At 38.1% G+C, this 19,330-nt stretch overlaps 1 protein-coding gene across 1 annotated transcript; it reads left to right on the top strand.

Moving 5' to 3' along the window:
• Window positions 1-6,200: 6,200 nt before the first annotated feature.
• LOC125475198 (disease resistance protein Roq1-like) lies at window positions 6,201-18,652 on the top strand. Its single transcript, XM_048579699.1, has 4 exons — window positions 6,201-6,934; window positions 14,652-15,759; window positions 16,248-16,547; window positions 16,633-18,652. Exons 1-4 carry the CDS (start codon window positions 6,360-6,362, stop codon window positions 18,235-18,237), a joined length of 3,588 nt encoding a protein of 1,195 aa, XP_048435656.1. The 5' UTR covers window positions 6,201-6,359; the 3' UTR covers window positions 18,238-18,652.
• Window positions 18,653-19,330: the final 678 nt, after the last annotated feature.

The following is a 19,330-nucleotide window of genomic DNA, read 5'->3' as shown; positions in this document are numbered from 1 at the left end:
CCAACCCTCTATCTCATCTTTCGCCTCTCTCTCTTCTCGCTCCCTACAACCTGCATCCCTAAAATTCCAAAACTCAGAAACCATTCCCACCTGAGTCGTCACCGTCGGCGAGCTCTCAATCCTTTGAGCCGACGATCGCCGATTAACCCCAAACCTTTCCCCGCCACTCCCGCTAGCGTCAGAGCTCTCCTTCTGGCACCACATGTGCTTCTGGTTCCCCCACTTCAAATACCAAGTCAAATTGTAATATCCCAAAAGGCAAATATAATCTACATGCAGATTATACAGAAACAAATAGACTCGTTACTGTGCTTCCTTAATTGTGCATGTGCTCACACAACACAAAATGTCACATTAAATTCAACAATTTTCAATATTAAAACCATTAACATAGAAGAAGTAGTTCAATGTTTTATCTATTCATTATTTCTTAAATGCAAATTAGATGTTCTCCGTGCAATTCTTAGTTTGAGCACTGGATTGAGGTTTATTTGGTAAAGGCCTAAGAAATAAAAACCACAGGAATTTTTTTTTCATTTTCTAGGGCATTAAATGTATCATATTCACACCTAAAAAATGGAAGCAAAGAAAAGAAAAGAAATGGTTGAAAATGTACATAAAGAGAAAAAAGAAATTTTTATGTAAAAGAAATAGTTGAAAACTACATTATGGAAGAGAAGACGAATTAGAGAGACAAACCATGTGGCATATGCTATCTGATAGTTGAAGAGCTTCATCCCACTTGTTAGCTTTAATAAGCCCTTTAATAAGATGAAAGAATGTATCCAGCTCTGGAAAACCACCATGCCTTATCATGTCTGCAAACATCTCCAGTGCCTTATTATTTGCATGTGAAAGACTCTCAGTCAATGAAATGTACATATTCTTGTTCACAGATGTAAACGGTGAAGATGATGAAATCTCTTCAAGCAGCTCAAGAGCCACTTCCAACCTTCCAGCCTTTGCAAAATTATCAATCAGAACTTTGTATATGTGAGTAATTGGCACTGTGTCACATTCACTCATCTCATTTAAAAGCCCAAGAGAGGTCATGAACTCTCGATTGTAACCTTCAATAACTTTACGGTAGCCTGCCATATGCTTAGGCCAATGTGTTTGTTTCATTTCATCCAAAAGCTTATGAGCTTCATCCAGTAGTCCAGTTCAACAGCAATGATTTATCAAAACCCCATAGGTGACAAAATTTGGAGCACAACCCTTAGAGCTCATTTGTTTAAAAAGCTCAAGACACTTTTCGATATTACCTGCTTTCCCAATGCCATCTATCATTGCAGTGTAAGTCACAACATTTGGATAACACCCTTTTTCTTCCATCGTCAGCATAAGCTTATAGGCTTCATCTGTTTTCCCAACTTTACACAGGGCATCAATCATCTCTGTGTAGATAACATCTGGTGCACACGAGTTTTCTAACATTTTGGACAAGACTTTTAAAGCGAGATCCAGTCTTTTATCCTTAAACGGTCTATCAATCAAAGAACTGTACGTATACACATTTGGACTGTACCCTTGCTCTGACATCTTAGCAAACACCTCTTGTGCTTCATCTAGCTTCCCATACTTGCAAAATCCTTCTATAAGAGCATAAAAAATAATATGGTTCAGTCACGGGCCTCCTTAACCTTGTGTGCTATGCATAAACCATCCACCAAAGCCCCATAAGTATAGACATTAGGTTCTCTAATACTCTGATCATCACTCCCAAAATACTTATCAACATCAGGGATGTCCACATTACCTCTCATTCTCTCATATATCTGGCAAGCCTTTTCAATTCTACCAGCTTTACAATGACCATCAATTAAAGCAGTATAAGTAACAACATTAGGATTGCAACCTTCAATCAACATCATCTCAAACAGTTGATCTGCATCAGACACCTTCTTTGCATTAAGGTACACATGTATAAGAGCAGTATATGTCACCACGTTTGGAGCACAACCATTTTGTATCATTTCATTAAACCAGCTCCGAGATTGTTCAAAAGGCCAGCTTTACAAAAACTATCAATTAAAATAGTATAGGTATAGACGTCAGGAACAATACTATTCCTTTTCATTTCTTTAAACAACAAAAATGCTTGTTCTACCTTGGAGGCATTACACAAAAAGCCAATAGCATTAGCTTCCCGATCCATGTAGGCTTTCTCGATCCATGTACGATTAGCATCAGATTTGGATTAGATGGGACTAAGACCTAGAAATAGGGATGATAATTCTAACCGTTAAACCCGATAACCGTGAATAACCATCTGAATAGAACGGATTTGGATATGGAAGTTTGGGTATATTTTGGATATGGGGAAAAACCGTTTATATTATTCGGTTATGGTTTTGGATATGGTTATAGGGATCCCCAAACCGTATCCATAACCGAATCCGACCCGAATAGTAAACAATATAATTCATATATAATATAATAGTATAATATATATATATGTATGTAGTTGTATATCCATTATTCTCCGAACCATTACCTTGAGAATACACAAGTTGCATTTTGTAGGAAAGTAAAGTTTTGAAGTGCTTATGAGAGATATCAAAGACAAGCCAACATCATCAATGTTTTAATTTTTATACTCAACAAAATCCATTCATTGGATCATTTTATACATCAAATGTTTAATAATGAAATTAATACCTACAAACTTATAATGTCTCAACTAAACGAATATATTTTTTGTATTGACGAAGATGGATATACCCATTATGATACACCCTGACCTGGAATGTCCACCTAGACTCCGAATCAAGCTGTGCTAGCCGTCATCAAGAGGGTGACGAAGCCATAAAGTGTAGTGATGTGGAAAAGTGTAGTGATGTGAAAAACAAGGGTGAGTGGGCCTAAAAATAAAGTTTTGTAAAAACCTTTTTGAAAACATAATAACCCCTCACCGTAAAACAAGTATAGTTTCCAAATATAAATATTACGTTTAGTAAGAAAATATTTACTGAGCCTGCAACATCTTGAGAACTCAAAATGTCAGTAAAATTCGTAAAGAAGCATATAACTTCTAGAAATCACCAAATCTTGAAGAAATAAATATATCACATCGAGTGCTCATCGACACAAGCTGACACACGAGTTCATGCAAAGGTATTTTGACATGAATAGGATTAGGTGTAATAAGGATTTACGCTCTAGTACTACAATCACGTGAAGACTGGCGCTACAAGCATCACATACGATTCCTAATTGCCTATAGCAATCTAGGACAGGACTGGCACCTACAATGGATCCAAAGTGAGCGTGTGGTGCAATGTGAACATACACGTGAAAGACTAGCCCTAGCCCAGGCGAGTACTAACACCAGTGCAGCACACAATGAGCAGATAACGTAAATATGATTATGCCACAGTAAATTGATAATTTGATAATTCTAATCAATACAATGATATTCATTACCGTAAATTCAATTTAAGGCATAAATAAGACTATGCATACATGTACATCCCGTAGGGTGTTGTATAATTTCATAATTTCCTTTAATACGCTAATTCTTATACATGTCACGATAATCTACGCATATTGTAGAAAACTCTTTATGAAATGTGTAAATGGAAACTAACAAATATATACACACACACACACACACTATAGAAAAGAAAAAACCCACTCACAGATACCGACAAAGACATAGCCGTTCGAACTAGGAAAGTCAAAGTCTCCGATAGTAATTGCACCTAAGTACAACATTGGAACCCGTTAGTAAAACTTGATTTAAATGTTTGAATTTGGGAAAACGGGGTGCGGATTTAAAATCAGAGAGTCGAAATACGCTAAAGAGAGTCCATGGAAATTTTCGTAAAAAGTCAACAGTCAACCCTAAAAAGTCAATTAAGATGTCCCGGTGATCAACTACGTTAAAACTTTGGAATTTAACTTTGGTATTTTATGAGTGCGTTTGCGATGTGTAATGTTGTGAGTCAAGCCTATGTTGTTCTCCTCACTTTTTTTACTTATTCCTCCCCCCCCCCCCAAAAAAAAAATTCTCCCTCAGTAATTTGTCCCCAGTTTGGACCCGCCAAATAATTTCTTTCCAGTTTGGACCACAGCCGGCCTCAGACCAACTCCACCGCGTTTTCTAGGTCAAAAGTAATCACAAGTTAACTAAAATATAATTCGTGATTACATCAATAAATAGTTGCGTACTATTATTTTTGTCATGAAAGACACAATTAATATTATTATATACTCCTTATTGCTTAGCCCACATCAATTGATTTGTCAAAATGCTCTTCGGCCTTAACAATTATTTTATCTGTAGGTGATTAAGTGCGTAATTTTATGACCGACTATTAAATACTAACTTATTGTAGCCCACTGATTAAGAGATTCGCTCAAACTTTTGAAGCATGGGTATAGACAAACACCTGTCTTCAAACACTGCATGAATGATACAAATTTCAATGCTTATTATCGGGATCAGTATATTATAAATCACTTCGTAAATATTATCTCTGAAAATAAAAAATAAAAAAAATTCAACATGAGCTATGAAATATGTTGCTGGCTACTGGCCCATTTTCATGATTATTGAATTTGTTGAGATACTAAAGCCGTATGCATCGCTCCAGAGAAAAAACAAGCGTGCGGTGCAATGTGAACATACACGTGAAAGACTAACCCTGACTCGAGCGAGTACTAACACCAGTGCAGCACACAATTAGCAGATAACGTAAATATGATTATGCCACAGTAAATTGATAATTTGATAATTCTAATCAATACAATGATATTCATTACCGTAAATTCAATTTAAGGTATAAATAAGACTACGCATACATGTGCATCAAGTAGGGTGTTGTATAATTTCATAATTTCCGTTAATACGCTAATTCTTATACACGTCACGATAATCTAGGCATATTGTAGAAAACTCTTTATGAAATGCGTAAATGGAAACTACACACACACACACTATAGAAAAGAAAAATCCCACTCATAGATACCGGTGAAGACATAGCCATTCGAACTAGGAAAGTCGAAGTCTCCAATAGTAATTGCACCTAAGTACAACATATGGACCCATTAGTAAAACTTGATTAAAATGTTTGAATTTGGGAAAACGGGGTGCGGATTTAAAATCAGAGAGTCGAAATACACTAAGGAGAGTCTAGGGAAATTTTCGTAAAAAGTCAACGGTCAACCTTAAAAAGTCAATCGAGGCGTCTCGATGATTAACTACGTTAAAACTTTGGAATTTAACTTTGGTATTTCATGAGTGCGTTTGTGATGTGTAACGTTGTGAGTCAAGCCTTTGTTGTTCTCCTCATTTTTTTACTTATTTACCCCTCCCCCCCCCCCCCCCCCCAACCCCCTCCCCAAAAAAAAAAAAAAATTCTCCCCCACTAATTTGTCCCCAGTTTGGACCACCCGGCCAAATAATTTCTTTCCAGTTTCGACCACAGCCGGCCACAGACCAACTCCACCGCATTTTCTGGGTCAAAAGTAATCACAAGTTAACTAAAATATAATTCGTGATTACATCAATAAATAGTTGCGTACTATTATTTTTTTCATGAAAGACACAATTAATATTATTATATAATTCTTATTGCTTAGCCCACATCAATTAATTTGTCAAAATGTTGTTCGGCCTCAACAATTAATTTATCTGTAGGTGATTAAGTACGTAATTTTATGACCGACTTTTAGATACTAACTTATTGTAGCCCACTGATTAAGAGATTCGCTCAAACTTTTGAAGCATGGGTATAGACGAACACCCTTCTTCAAACACTGCATGAATGATATAAAGTTCAATGCTTATTATCAGGATCAATATATTATAAATCACTTCGTAAATACTATCTCTGGAAAAAAAAAAAATTTCAACATGAGCTATGAAATCTGTTGCCGGCTACTGGCCCATTTTCGTGATTATTGAATTTGTTGAGATACTAAAGCCGTATGCATCGCTCCAGAGAAAAAAACAAAAGCCATGTGTTGCGTCCTGGCATCTCGTCACTGACGTTGGTGATTGTTTATTGCAAGTTTAAGCATGAAGCTACTACATAATTTCTCAATAAATTGAATAATATTATGTCCATCAATGTTTCATCAACCCTAGCGGGCAGCCCTTGGCCTTACCTGTTGTCTTGGCTTTGAACGCGTTGAATTTTTGTACGCGGAAGATAAAGGTGCTTGAGTTGGGGTTTTTTTATTTCTTCTCTTTAACGATTTTCTAAGAAAGCCTGAGCGTCATAAAATTTTCAATAACCTAAATATCCCTTTTTCTTTCTTTCATATATTATCAATCGCTTGCTTCTTTCTCTTCTTTTTTACTCACAATTTACAACTCTATTGTTAGTACCTTGAGAGAAACACAAAAACAGATGGAGTGTATCATGACGATCTTGCAGATTTGCTGCAGATGGTTAACATTTTCTTCTCCGTCATCTGCTGCTGCTGGAGATGATGATGATGATGGTATTGTAGCTAATATCCCCCCTCGTCGGGAAAAGTATGATGTGTTTATCAGTTTCAGAGGTGAGGACACCCGCCGTGGTATTACCAGCCATCTTCATGCTGCCTTACTTCAGAAGAAAATTGAAACCTACATAGATTACAGACTTCAGAAAGGAGAAGAAATCGGACCTGCCCTTCTAGAGGCAATCGAGAAATCCACGCATTCGGTGATCATTTTCTCACAAAACTATGCTTCTTCCACATGGTGTTTGGATGAGCTTGTGCATACACTCGAATGCAAGGAAAGATATGGCCAGAAGGTTATACCCGTATTCTATGACATCAATCCATCTGATGTACGAAAACAACACGGGAGTTATGCGGATGCATTTGCTCAACTTGAAAAACGTTTCAAGGACAGTATTGATACGGTGCACAAGTGGAGGGTTGCTTTGAAGGCTGCAGCCGATCTGTCTGGGTTTGATTATTCAAACAATCACGGGTAAGTAACTCATTATTTAACTTGTATAAAATTATAAATTTTCTTTAAACTTGTGAGAATTTGATTAGATTTTGCTGCAATGCAATGCAATGTAGCTTTGCTGCAATGCAATTGCGGGGAGATTTTGGTTTTAACAAGACTTCATGCCCGTCCGTTGCTACAGGTCGAAAAATTTGTCATGTAATTAAATCAAATCATAAAGAAGATTTTAATAGACGGTACAATCACAAAATATAATGTCTTTGCATAAAAAACAGATGTAGAATGCAGTTCAATTAGCTTTTCAAACTTATTACAACAACTCTTTTTACACATATTTACAGCAACTCTATCTGCACATATATGTACAATCATATTTACTATTATTTTTACACAAATACTAATCAGCTTTTTCAAACTTCCTTGGTCAACACAGAGAGTTTGTTTTGCCCTCATATGCATGCTTCTATGTTACAAATTAAAAAATAGAAGTTGTTAATGTAAATCTAAGACATTTTAGTGAAGATGACGGAATAAAAGTGTAATTATTGAAGAGAGACTCTTAATTGCTAAAAACAATTGAATACTCAAGTGCATTTAATATTTAATAAGGAAGTGTTATTGACACTCTAAAAATCTCATTCTACATTCTTCAAAAGTATATTTTTCTTTCCAAATATAGAAAGTTTGAAGTGTAGAATGAGATTTTTAGAGTGCTAATAACAATTCCCTATTTAATATAGATTAAACACAAATATATGTTGATGTACGAATTTAAATGTACCAGGAGGAGAAAAATAGAATTTCTTTTGCTCATGAATAATTAAAACTGACATATGTTAAAGCGTACATATGAAAAGAAAGTGGACTTTTCAAATTGTTCATATCACATTTTCTATTAAGCTAACCACAATAGACTTTTCTATCACAATTATCTGCATCCAAGTATGAATAAAGGTTAACTAATGTGATTATTTTCATCCTATTGTAAATGGTAATATAACTTTCATTTTGCTGAATTGTAAACTGGGAGAAAAATATGCATAAATGTTGAAAAAGATTTATAAGATCTTAAAAATGTAGAAAATGAGTAGCAATTGCCCTTCCAACTCAACTGGTAAACGACAAGGAGGAAAACGTAAACCAATGACTGGGTTTTCATTTTTTGTGTCACTGCTCTTATCATATTTGAAGCAAGCAACCAAATAGCATATAATAATTCCAATTTCGATCCACCCATCACAATCCCTGACCTGAAACTAATTACAACTCTGGAGTATGTACTTCCTAAAGAATATGAACATATAATTGTCACGCCTCGATCCCGACATACGTCCAGGATCGACACGTGACACAGAGACGTAGCGAACATCTTAACATACGTATAAGATACCAAATGAAATATTGGAACTAATACCACAAAATAAACACGATAGTGGACTCTTCCCCACAAAATATATACAATTATATACATTCAAAATACACAACCCTCATTAGGGCCAAGACATGACCATAGGCGGTCAAAATATAAGTTCCAAAAGAAATAATACAAAGAAAGATAAAGGAGCAACCTAATCACTCTAAATCTTTGATCTTTGCACTGCTACTCCCATCGGCTCCTTGTAAATCTCCTCAGGCTTGTCACATGTATAATCAGTGCCTAGAGTTTGCATTAACGCACCATAGCGAGTCAGAAAAGCTATCTTTTCTATGTCATCATCTTGGATCCTCAATTGATGATAACCAATCTGCAAATCGAGCTTACTAAAATATTGAGCACCTTGAAGTTGGTCAAACAAGTCATCAATCCTCAATTGCGGGTACTTATTTCGCACTCACTCTATATCCATATTAAGCTCACGATAATTGATGCGCAAACACATGATCTGTCTTTTTTCTTCACAAAGAGATTGGCAGCACCCTAAGGTGAAACATTAGGTCGAATTAAACCTTTATCCAATAACTTCTGTAACTGCGCTTTGAGCTCTCTGAGTTTCAAAGGCGCCATACGATATGGAGCCTTAGAAATAGGTGTTGTCTCTGGCATAAGGTCAATAGTGAACTCAATCTCCCTTACTGGAGGCAAGCCATGTAACTCTGCAAGAAATACGTTAGGGAATTCTCTAACTACTGGAATGGCATTAATTTCACTATTTCCTTGCTCAACGGGTATGACATGAGCCAAATAACCTTGATATCTGTGTCTCATGAGTCGTCTAGCCTTGGCAACTAATACCATTACTGGTGGTGGAACAGGTTTATGAACTTTAGCAAACTAAAACGGAGGCCTGTCAAGTGGTCGAAAGGTTATCACTTTCTAAAAACAATCGAAATTCGCTCAATATATCGATAGGTAATCCATGCCCATAATGACATCTAGATCTCGCATTAGAATAATCATCAAATCTGTTGGCATCTCACCCTGATCCACCTAAGCCTCACAAGATCAAACTACTTGGTCAACAATATGAGGCCTCGAAAAATGAGAGGAAATGGAGTATGTCACATCCATCGTCTTAATAAGTTTACCCAAAGACTTAACAAAAGTACTTGATGTAAAAGAATTCTCAGCTCCAAGATCAAACAATGGCCTAGCAGGGAGCGAATCAAGATGAATAGTACTTGTGACTATGTTAAGCTCAGCCTTGGCCTCCAAAGTGGATAGTGCACAAACCTTACCAACTCGCTGAGAACCTATTTGAGACGTCCCAACTCCATTGCTCTAGGCCCTAACTCGCTGAGAACCTCTTCTAAGCTGTCTGTCGCTTTATTGTCTGGTCATTTGCTGCACAATCCTCTACTGAACCAAGTTAGAAGGTGCTCTAGAAGGCCTACTCTACACCGAATATGCTACTGAGCCCCCAGCACTAGTAGCGGGTCTACCAACTCTACTAGCAGTAGTCTGTGGGCAATCTTAAAATAGTGACCAGTCTCGCCGCCCTGGTACAAGTCTTAGAACCATTTCTACATGCGTCATAGTGTCGACGTCCTCAGTGAGTACAAATCCATGGAAGTGTCTTCTGTGGTTGGTATCGAGATCCTTTAAAATAAATTTTTGAATGCCTTTCAGAAAAAGTTTGGGGTCCGCTCACGTATGCGCCATGAGAACCTCCTCGAAAACGGCTCTAAGGACTCACCTCAACAGAATGTTGAGAGCCTTCTCTAACTTAGCTTGGAAATCTCCATGAAAAGTACCCTGATTTTCTCTATGTGACAATCCATGAGAACCACCAAACGAGAATCTCTGGCATTTTTTGGATATACCCGAAAACGCATCAGATGACTGACTCTTTGACCAGGCCCTCTTCCTTTGTTTTCCACTCGCTCGTGCCTTCATTCCTCATTAAGCTCTGTTGTGCATGCACAATCAATCGCCTGAGCGAATAAAGGCAATCCCTAAACAAATAACAGATTCCTTATACTAGGCTTAAATGCCATAATAAGTTTCTTCGTTTTCTTTTCCTCATAGAGTTGTTGAGAGAAACAATGAAGTTAAGTAAAACGGGCCACATGATCAGCAACTGTGGTGGTGCCCTGCTCAATAGTGGCGAAATCTGCCTCCAACCCATCCCAAAATGACTCTGAAAAATATTGCCCAAAGAATGCAGTCTGAAATCGCTCCCAAGTTAAGGGTCCTCCGACTACCAATAAAGAACGAGTGATATGCCGCCACTCGTAAGCCTACCTGTTAACATATACACTGCAAGGTCTACCTACTCCTCAGGTGAACATCGCAGAACGGTGAAAACTCTGGCGATCCAATTGGTCCAGGACTCAGTCGTCCACATATCAATACTACCATCGAATGAAAGCAGTTTATAAGTATGAAACTCTCCATATAGAGACTTCTCCCTACTAGAAGTCGCACGTACGTGAGCCTGCGTCAACTGTGTCAAATCATCAATGGCCTAAAAAACACCATTGGGTCCATCATAATCGTGGCTAGCCTTTTAATCAATAGCAGAAGTGTCAAGGACATCATCCCCAAAAGGCTGAACAACACCATGTGGGGTCGTCATAATATATCTAATGCATAGAAGAATTCAACATAAGCATATACACGAAATTTGAGAAACGAATCCACACGACCTAATTAAGGTCTAGTACCCAACCTACCCAAGGCTTCCTCACTCTAAGGTTAAGGTATGGGAACCTAAACCTAAGCTTTGATACCACCAAAAGTTGTCACACCCCGATCCCGACGTACGTCCAGGATCGACAAGTGACACAGGTACGTAGGGGACGTCTTAATTACTTACAAGATACAAAATGAAATACTAGAACTAATACCTCAAAATAAACATGATAGTGGGCTCTCCCCCACAAAATATATACAAATCTGTACTCTCAAAATACACAACCCTCACTAGGGCCAAGACATGCCCATAGACGCTCAAAATATAAATCACAAAAGAAATAATACAATGAGGGATAAAGGAGTAACCTAATCGCTCCAAGTCTCTGATCTTTGCACTTCTACCCCACCGGTTCCTCATAATCTACTCAAGCCTGTCACATGTACAATCAGTGCTAAAGTCCACGTTAGCGCACCCTAGCATGAATATCAAGACGTCACGTACTATCGTCGCCTAGGTCGAGGTCCAATTTGGCCGAGAAGTGCCCTGAAATCACCCAAGACCATCGGAATCCTAAAATGAGTGTTCTTCGAACCCCGAAACCCCAACCAATGCTTGGGCCTTGTTTGTAGGTTCAAGGACAGTCTATTGGTGGCGCTGGCCGAAGGAACAAGCTTCAAAAACGGCCAATCGCCATCAAATATTCACGGACCCGTTAGTGGAGTTCTTCGTGAAACCGAGGCAAAAATCTCGTCGAGCTTGTGGTGGAAGGTCGAGAAAAGCCAAAAAAAATTGACAGAAATCACGCCGAAAATTGCAGAAGGTTCGAGTCAGAAGCCGGGTCACGAAGGGGGAATGGGTCATACAACTTTTGCGACTAGCCTTTAAAACAAATGTATGGAAATCTGCCTCCAGCTCATCCCAAAATGACTGAAAAATATTGCCCAAAGAATGCAGTCTGAAATTGCTCCCAAGTTAAGGGTCATTCAACTACCAATAAAGAACGAATGATCTGCCGCCACTCGTAAGCCTGCCTGTTAACATATACGCTGCAAGGTCTATCTACTCCTCAAGTTAGCATCGCAGAACGGTGAAAACTCTGGCGATCTAATTGGTCCAGGACTCAGTCGTCCACGTATCAGTATTACCATCGAATGAAGGCAATTTATGAGTATGAAACTCTCCATATAGAGACTTCTCTCTACTAGAAGTCGCACGTACATGAGCCTGCGTCAACTGTGTCAAATCATCAATGGCCTGAAAAACACCGTCGGGTCCATCATAATCGTGGCTAGCCTTTTAATCAATAACAGAAGTGCCCTCATTGAGGACATCATCCCCAAGCGGCCGAACAACACCATGTGGGGTCGTCATAGTATATCTGGTGCATAGAAGAATTCAACATAAGCATATACACGAAATTTGAGAAACGAATCCACACGACCTAATTAAGGTCCAGTACCCAACCTACCCAAGGCTTCCTTACTCTAAGGTTAAGGTATGGAAACTTAAACCTAAGCTTTGATACCACCAAAAGTTGTCACACCTCGATCCCGACGTACGTCCAGGATGAACACGTGACACAGGTACGTAGGGGACATCTTAACTACGTACAAGATACAAAATAAATTACTAGAACTAATACCTCAAAATAAACATGATAATGGGCTCTCCCCCACAAAATATATACAAATCTGTACTCTCAAAATACACAACCCTCACTAGGGCCAAGACATGCCCATAGACGCTCAAAATATAAATCACAAAAGAAATAATACAAGGAAGGATAAAGGAGTAACCTAATCGTTCCAAGTCTCGGATCTTTGCACTTCTACCCCACCGGCTCCTCATAATCTACTCAGGCCTGTCACATGTACAATTAGTGCCTAAAGTCCACGTTAGTGCACCCTAGCATGAATATCAAGACATCACGTACTATCGTCGCCTAGGTCGAGGTCCAATTTGGCCGAGAAGTGGCCTGAAATCACCCAAGACCATCGGAATCCTAAAATGAGTGTTCTTCGAACCCCGAAACCCCAACCAATGCTGGGGCCTTGTTTGTAGGTTCAAGGACAGTCTATTGATGGCGGTGGTCGAAGGAACAAGCTTCAGAAACGGCTAATCGCCATCGAATATTCACGGACCCATTAGTGGAGTTTTTCATGAAACCGAGGCAAAAATCTCATCGAGCTTGTGGTGGAAGGTCGAGAAAAGCCAAAAAAATTGATAGAAATCACGACGAAAATTGCAGAGGGTTCGAGTCAGAAGTCGGGTCATGAAGGGGGAATGGGTCATGCTAGATTCTCTCCTCTCTTCTCTGATTGATCACCTCACTATCACTCGCTCTCTCTCTAATTAGCCCTTCCCCTAAATTAATGGGAGCTTCTAGTTATATATTAAACATTTTTATTTTATTTTCTTAATCGAACTTCAAATGTCCATAACATCTTCGTTATCACTCCAATTTGCGAACGGCTTTCGCCCACGCGCTCGTGGAATTGAGTTTGATTCGAAAACACTAATTGTGACCTCGAAAGGTCTACAAATTTTGAATGATTAATTACAAAAAGTCATACCTTGTAACTATAAAATTCAAATTCTAAAATTGACGGAATTAGAATAAAATAAAAATAATGTAAATACGAAATACGGAATTAACTAATGAAATGCATAATTAATAATGAAATTCTAAGAACAGAATTTCACATATACAATAAAGCAGCATGTTTGGTGAAATTTAGGGTCGTTTAATTGAACACCCAAAGCATTCAATCTTATACAAATGAATAGTGTTGCAACCTATAACCCATTCAAACATTCAATAAAGCAGCTCCCTCTCTTTCTCTCTATGTAACCCTTCCACTTACCGAATCGCAAATCTCGTACGAACAGGTCATACTTGCCCATGTTCACGGCTCCATCTCTCCTTCTCTCTCTGTAACACTTTCCTCAATCTCACCCACTGCAACCCGCACCTCTACCTATTCTAAAATGATGATTGCCTACCCACCTTTTACCTCAGACCGTCGGATCTAAAATCTGGATGGGTATTATGGTCATTTGCACATCGAATCAGGCCTTCCTCGTTAGCCATCCACAACAAAGCCCACTTTAGGCCAAAACACACCAATCATACCCCCGCGTATAGGAATTTTTTTTTCAAAGGATAGAAATTCTGTTAATAAATCAAAATCCCCAATTGAAATTGCCCTATAGCTTAGCTACAATGCCACCCCTCCCAACTTTAGGCTAGGGTAATTACGAAATTGCCATTTTTTTGTGGGTTTGGGGAGGGTGGCCTTGTTCCTTGGCCAAGCATGTAATTAGTTGTAGTTCATTTAAACGTATCTGATTTCTCTTTAGGGTTAATGATTTCATTAGTGGGACAAGTTCATTTTCTTCAAAAAGATATTGGGTTGAATGCTATAATACGCAAGTTTACTTAGTTGTATTGTTGTTTACCTAAAAACAAATGTATTTCTATTTTAATATTGCTTTAATTTTATTTTGAGGAGAGAATACACAAGATTTCTTTTCTTGCACAAATATACGGTGTTAAAACTTTTAGTATATTTCTTTATTTACGTGACAACTTTTGCGACTAGCCTTTAAGGCTAACTATTGTTTTTTTTTCTACACAATCATACATGTATATATGCCAGGACGGAGGCAGATCTAATTAAGAATGTTGTCGATCAAATTTGGACAAACTTGAATTATGAATCATCATGTGATTTAGATGGCCTGGTTGGAATTGAAAGCCGCATTCAGCAAATTGAACTGCGACTGGGCATTGACTCAAAGGACGCTTGCATCACTATAGGTATTTGGGGCATGGGTGGTATTGGCAAGACCACCCTTGCTGAAACTGTATTTCACAAACTCTCTTCTAAATTCGAAGCTTCTTGTTTTCTTAAAAATGTCAGGGAGAAATCAGAACAACCAGATGGGCTAGATTGCTTGCAAAAGAAACTTCTAAGTGACATTTTCAAGGGAGAAAGTATATCCATAGAATCAACTATTGTTCGAAGGAGGCTTAGCCGCACAAAGGTCCTCATTGTTATTGATGATGTGAGTAGTCCACTGCAAATGCAACGTTTAGCTGGTGATCTTCAACGGTATGGCACTGGAAGTAGAATCATTATCACAAGTAGAGATAAGGACACACTTAAACAAATTGTTGAAGAGGAGAATATCTACGAAGTTAAGGTATTAAAATCAAATGACGCTCTTCAGCTCTTCTGTTTGCATGCTTTCAAGAATAACACTACTCGTAGAACATATTATGAGGAGTTGTCAAAAAAGATCGTGGATTATGCCAGAGGCGTTCCCTTAGATCTTATAGTTCTGGGGTCCTTGTTCTTCAATTGCCAGAGCAAAGAAGACTGGGAAGATGAATTCAACAAATTGAAACGATTTCCTAGACAAGATATCCAGAAAGTGTTGAGAATAAGTTACAATAGATTGGAAGAAAATGAGAAGCAGATATTTCTGGATATAGCATGTTTTCATAAAGGGAAGAAAGTGAATGAGGTAGAACGAATGTTACATGTTCGTGGATTCTTTGCGATATCGGGAATTAGAAATCTCTGTGATAGGTCTCTCATATCAATTTATTCAGACAAATGGGAAAGGAAAGTCATAAAGATGCACGATTCGCTACAAGAAATGGGAAGGACAATTGTTCAGGAACAATGTATTGAAGATCCTGGTAAACGGAGTAGGTTGTTCACGAATGAGGAAATCTATCGTGTACTGAATGGTAACATGGTAAGAGCCAAATGCATTCAATGCTTTCTTTTCTTTTCTTTTTTTAAAAGAAAAAATAAATAGCAAACTTGAGAAGATAACACAACAAAATAAAACTCATTTATAAAAAGAAGTCAGATTCTTAAAATATTAATTTGATTGAATTTTATTGCAAAAATGCTATTCTTAATATTTATTTGTATCATCTTTCTAATAGAGATGAGACCCCCATGCAATGACGGGTCCTACCCCTATTAGAAAGATAGTACAAGTGATGGTACAACTAAGTGATAAGAATAACTCTACTATTTTTTAATTGTGATAGGAAGTCTATGTAGTCTTTGTTATTTTATTAAAATTATCTTGGATATTTTACTAGAAACTTGTACATCATTACCATCGCAAATACTCTAGATTATTCTATAACTTTGTTGAATTCTTTTTCCAAATAAGCATTACATTTTAACATGTTGAAAATATATACATTTAAACTTTGTTCTTATTGTCAGGAAAGTCCAATTGTTGAAGCCCTATTCCTTAAATGGCATAAGAGTGAAGAGCGACGACCATGGAACTTCAAACTGATGTCAAACCTGAGAATGCTATTTGTGCATCCTTTTCCTATATTTGACATCATATCCACCGCTCCTGTAGAACTTCCTGCTTCTGTAGACCTTCCCGATTCTCTTCGCTACCTTGACTGGTTAGGATATCCAATGGAATCTTTGCCGTCAAAATTCTCGCCGGAAAATCTAGTTGAGCTTCATATGCCATGGAGCCGAGTTAAGAAGCTCTGGAAAGATGACCAGGTATATTATATGCCTATTCTAACTCTTGTATAAAATTTAGTGTAGAAATTATATTAATTCTTTTTTCTCTCTACTCTTGTTACAGAGACTTGTCAACTTACAAGTGCTCGATCTGCATGGCTCTATAGATCTAACTGAAGTTCCAAATCTCTCTGGGAGTCTAAAAATTGTGGACATACATCTCTCTGGCTGTGGAAGTTTGGTTGAAATTCCAAAGATGCCAGGAAATATTAAATACTTGGATTTATCTTACACTGGTATAAAGGAGTTGCCCCAATCAGTTTGGTCTCACGAAAAAATTTCTCACTTGAATATAAGTCATTGCGGAGACCTTGAGAAACTTCCAAGCAACATGTGTAAGCTGAAAGTCTCTGGTTCTTTTAATCTAGATGGCTGCACATCTCTTGCCGAGTTTTCTGAGCTTCCGAGGGATATAACTAAATTATCATTGATTGATTGCAAGAGACTTGTGAGTCTACCAACCAGCATTTGTAAGTTGAAATATCTCAAGGAACTCAATCTCTCCGGCTGCTCTAAACTTGAAAACTTTCCAAAGATCTTGGAGCCAATGGAACATTTGGAGTCTTTAAATTTAAGTGGAACAACGGTTCAAGAGCTACACTCAGCAATCGAGTTTCTCCATGCTCTCAAAATACTTGATCTACATGGTTGCGAAAGGCTTTCAAGCATTCCAAAGAGCATTTGTAAGTTGAAATATCTCGAGAAACTCGATCTCTCTTGGTGCCCCAAACTTGAAAACTTCCCAAAGATCTTGGAGCCAATGGAACATTTGGAGTCTTTAAATTTAAGTGGAACAACGGTTCAAGAGCTACACTCATCAATCGAGTTTCTCCATGCTCTAAAAATACTTGATCTACATTGTTGCGAAAGGCTTTCAAGTATTCCAAAGAGCATTTGTAAGTTGAAATATCTCGAGAAACTTGGTCTCTCTTGGTGCCCCAAACTTGAAAACTTTCCAAAGATCTTGGAGCCAATGGAACATTTGGAGTCTTTAAATTTAAGTGAAACAACGGTTCAAGACCTACACTCATCAATCGAGTTTCTCCATGCTCTCAAAATACTTGATCTACATGGTTGCAAAAGGCTTTCAAGCATTCCAAAGAGCATTTGTAAGTTGAAATATCTCGAGGAACTCGATCTCTCTAGGTGCCCCAAACTTGAAAACTTCCCAGAGATCTTGGAGCCAATGGAACATTTGAAGTCTTTAAATTTAAGTGGAACAACGGTTCAAGAGCTACACTCATCAATCGAATTTCTCCATGCTCTCAAAATACTTGATCTACATCATTGCGAAGGGCTTTCAAGTATTCCAAAGAGCATTTGTAAGTTGAAATATCTCGAGGAACTCGATCTCTCTTGGTGCCCCAAACTTGAAAACTTCCCAGAGATCTTGGAGCCAATGGAACATTTGAAGTCTTTATATTTAAGTGGAACAACGGTTCAAGAGCTACACTCATCAATCGAATTTCTCCATGCTCTCAAAATACTTGATCTACATCGTTGCGAAGGGCTTTCAAGTGTTCCAAAGAGCATTTGTAAGTTGAAATATCTCGAGGAACTCGATCTCTCTTGGTGCCCCAAACTTGAAAACTTCCTAGAGATCTTGGAGCCAATGGAACATTTGGAGTCTTTAAATTTATGGGGAACAGCGGTCACTGCTCCAGCGTGAAACGCGTTTCTCCCCGTGCTCCAATATATTTCATGTTCTTCCAGCGAAGGAAAAGATTTCGGTTAAGTAGAACATTGGTTGAACAGCTGTCAAAAATCCCTTTTTAAAACCACTAAGATGTAAACAAGATCATAAAGTTAAAGGGTAGGGCAACTTATAGCTTCCAAAAGTCATGTTCATGGTCATACCATATAGGCTCATAACTGTAACCATGGACAGTGTTCATGCCTGCACTATCAGCTCGAAATGTCATATGCAATAACGACATTTCTCTTTCAAGATAATGTGGCATGATGGATGGGTAATCATTCTATCAATCAAGATTGCACATTCACACATGACTCAATTTAATTGTATTTATGGATGTTTGTATGTCAATTGGCCAGCAAAAAATTACACCCAATTACAAATAAAATTTTATATCTACAAAGTACCCATGGCATACGTAAGTTTTTACATCTAAATACGAACACATTATGCAAAGGACGAACATCCAGCAGCAAAGCATCTCGCAGAAAAATATGCTTGATCTAGCCTGTTATGTTGAGGAATTCAAGCTAAACTCCAACAACTAAAACATTGTCAATCATCCACCACCCAGAAGAGGAAAAATAAACAACCTTAACTCCGGGATAGGGATGGTACAAGTTTTGCAAAGATGCATCAGTTCAGTTAACAGCTAACATGAAGAGAAATAAACTGAAGAAAAGAGCTTCAATAAGCACATTTATGGCACCTGTGCCTGTAAAACACAAGCCAAAAGATGAATAAAAAGAAAATAGGACTACCTCTTGGTCGTCCCTATTTCAGAAATAGGTCGGGGGTTTGTGCACCAGTGATCTTCCCATCTGTATGCGTCAACTTTCACAAAAATATTGGTGTACTTCTGAACATCAGTTTGCGTCAAACTAAGCCATGATATATGAGACTGACTAGAAGCAGAGTTCCCAGCACTGGATGAAACTCTAGTAGCACTAGTCTGAGACCTGCTGGTTTGCTTTTGCAAATGACTGGGCCTGCTGAGGCTGGCTACCAACGTGGGTACTTGGGCTAGCTGAAGACTGGGTCCCAACAAATACTGGCACAATGGCTG

Source organism: the organism of the source record quoted next, unplaced genomic scaffold, assembly GCF_019419815.1.
Source record: "Pyrus x bretschneideri cultivar Hongxiangsu unplaced genomic scaffold, Pyrus_bretschneideri_v1 Contig14, whole genome shotgun sequence".
In the NCBI taxonomy this organism is placed as follows: domain Eukaryota; kingdom Viridiplantae; phylum Streptophyta; class Magnoliopsida; order Rosales; family Rosaceae; genus Pyrus; species Pyrus x bretschneideri.
Note: the sequence above shows the minus strand (reverse complement) of the source record. Positions and strands in the feature narration are given on the sequence as shown.

Coding starts and splice junctions, on each gene's coding strand:
- LOC125475198 (XM_048579699.1), top strand. CDS start 6,360: ATGGAGTGTATCATGACGATCTTGCAGATTTGCTGCAGATGGTTAACA. Junction 6,935..14,651: donor GATTATTCAAACAATCACGG/GTAAGTAACTCA, acceptor TATATATGCCAG/GACGGAGGCAGATCTAATTA. Junction 16,548..16,632: donor AGCTCTGGAAAGATGACCAG/GTATATTATATG, acceptor CTCTTGTTACAG/AGACTTGTCAACTTACAAGT.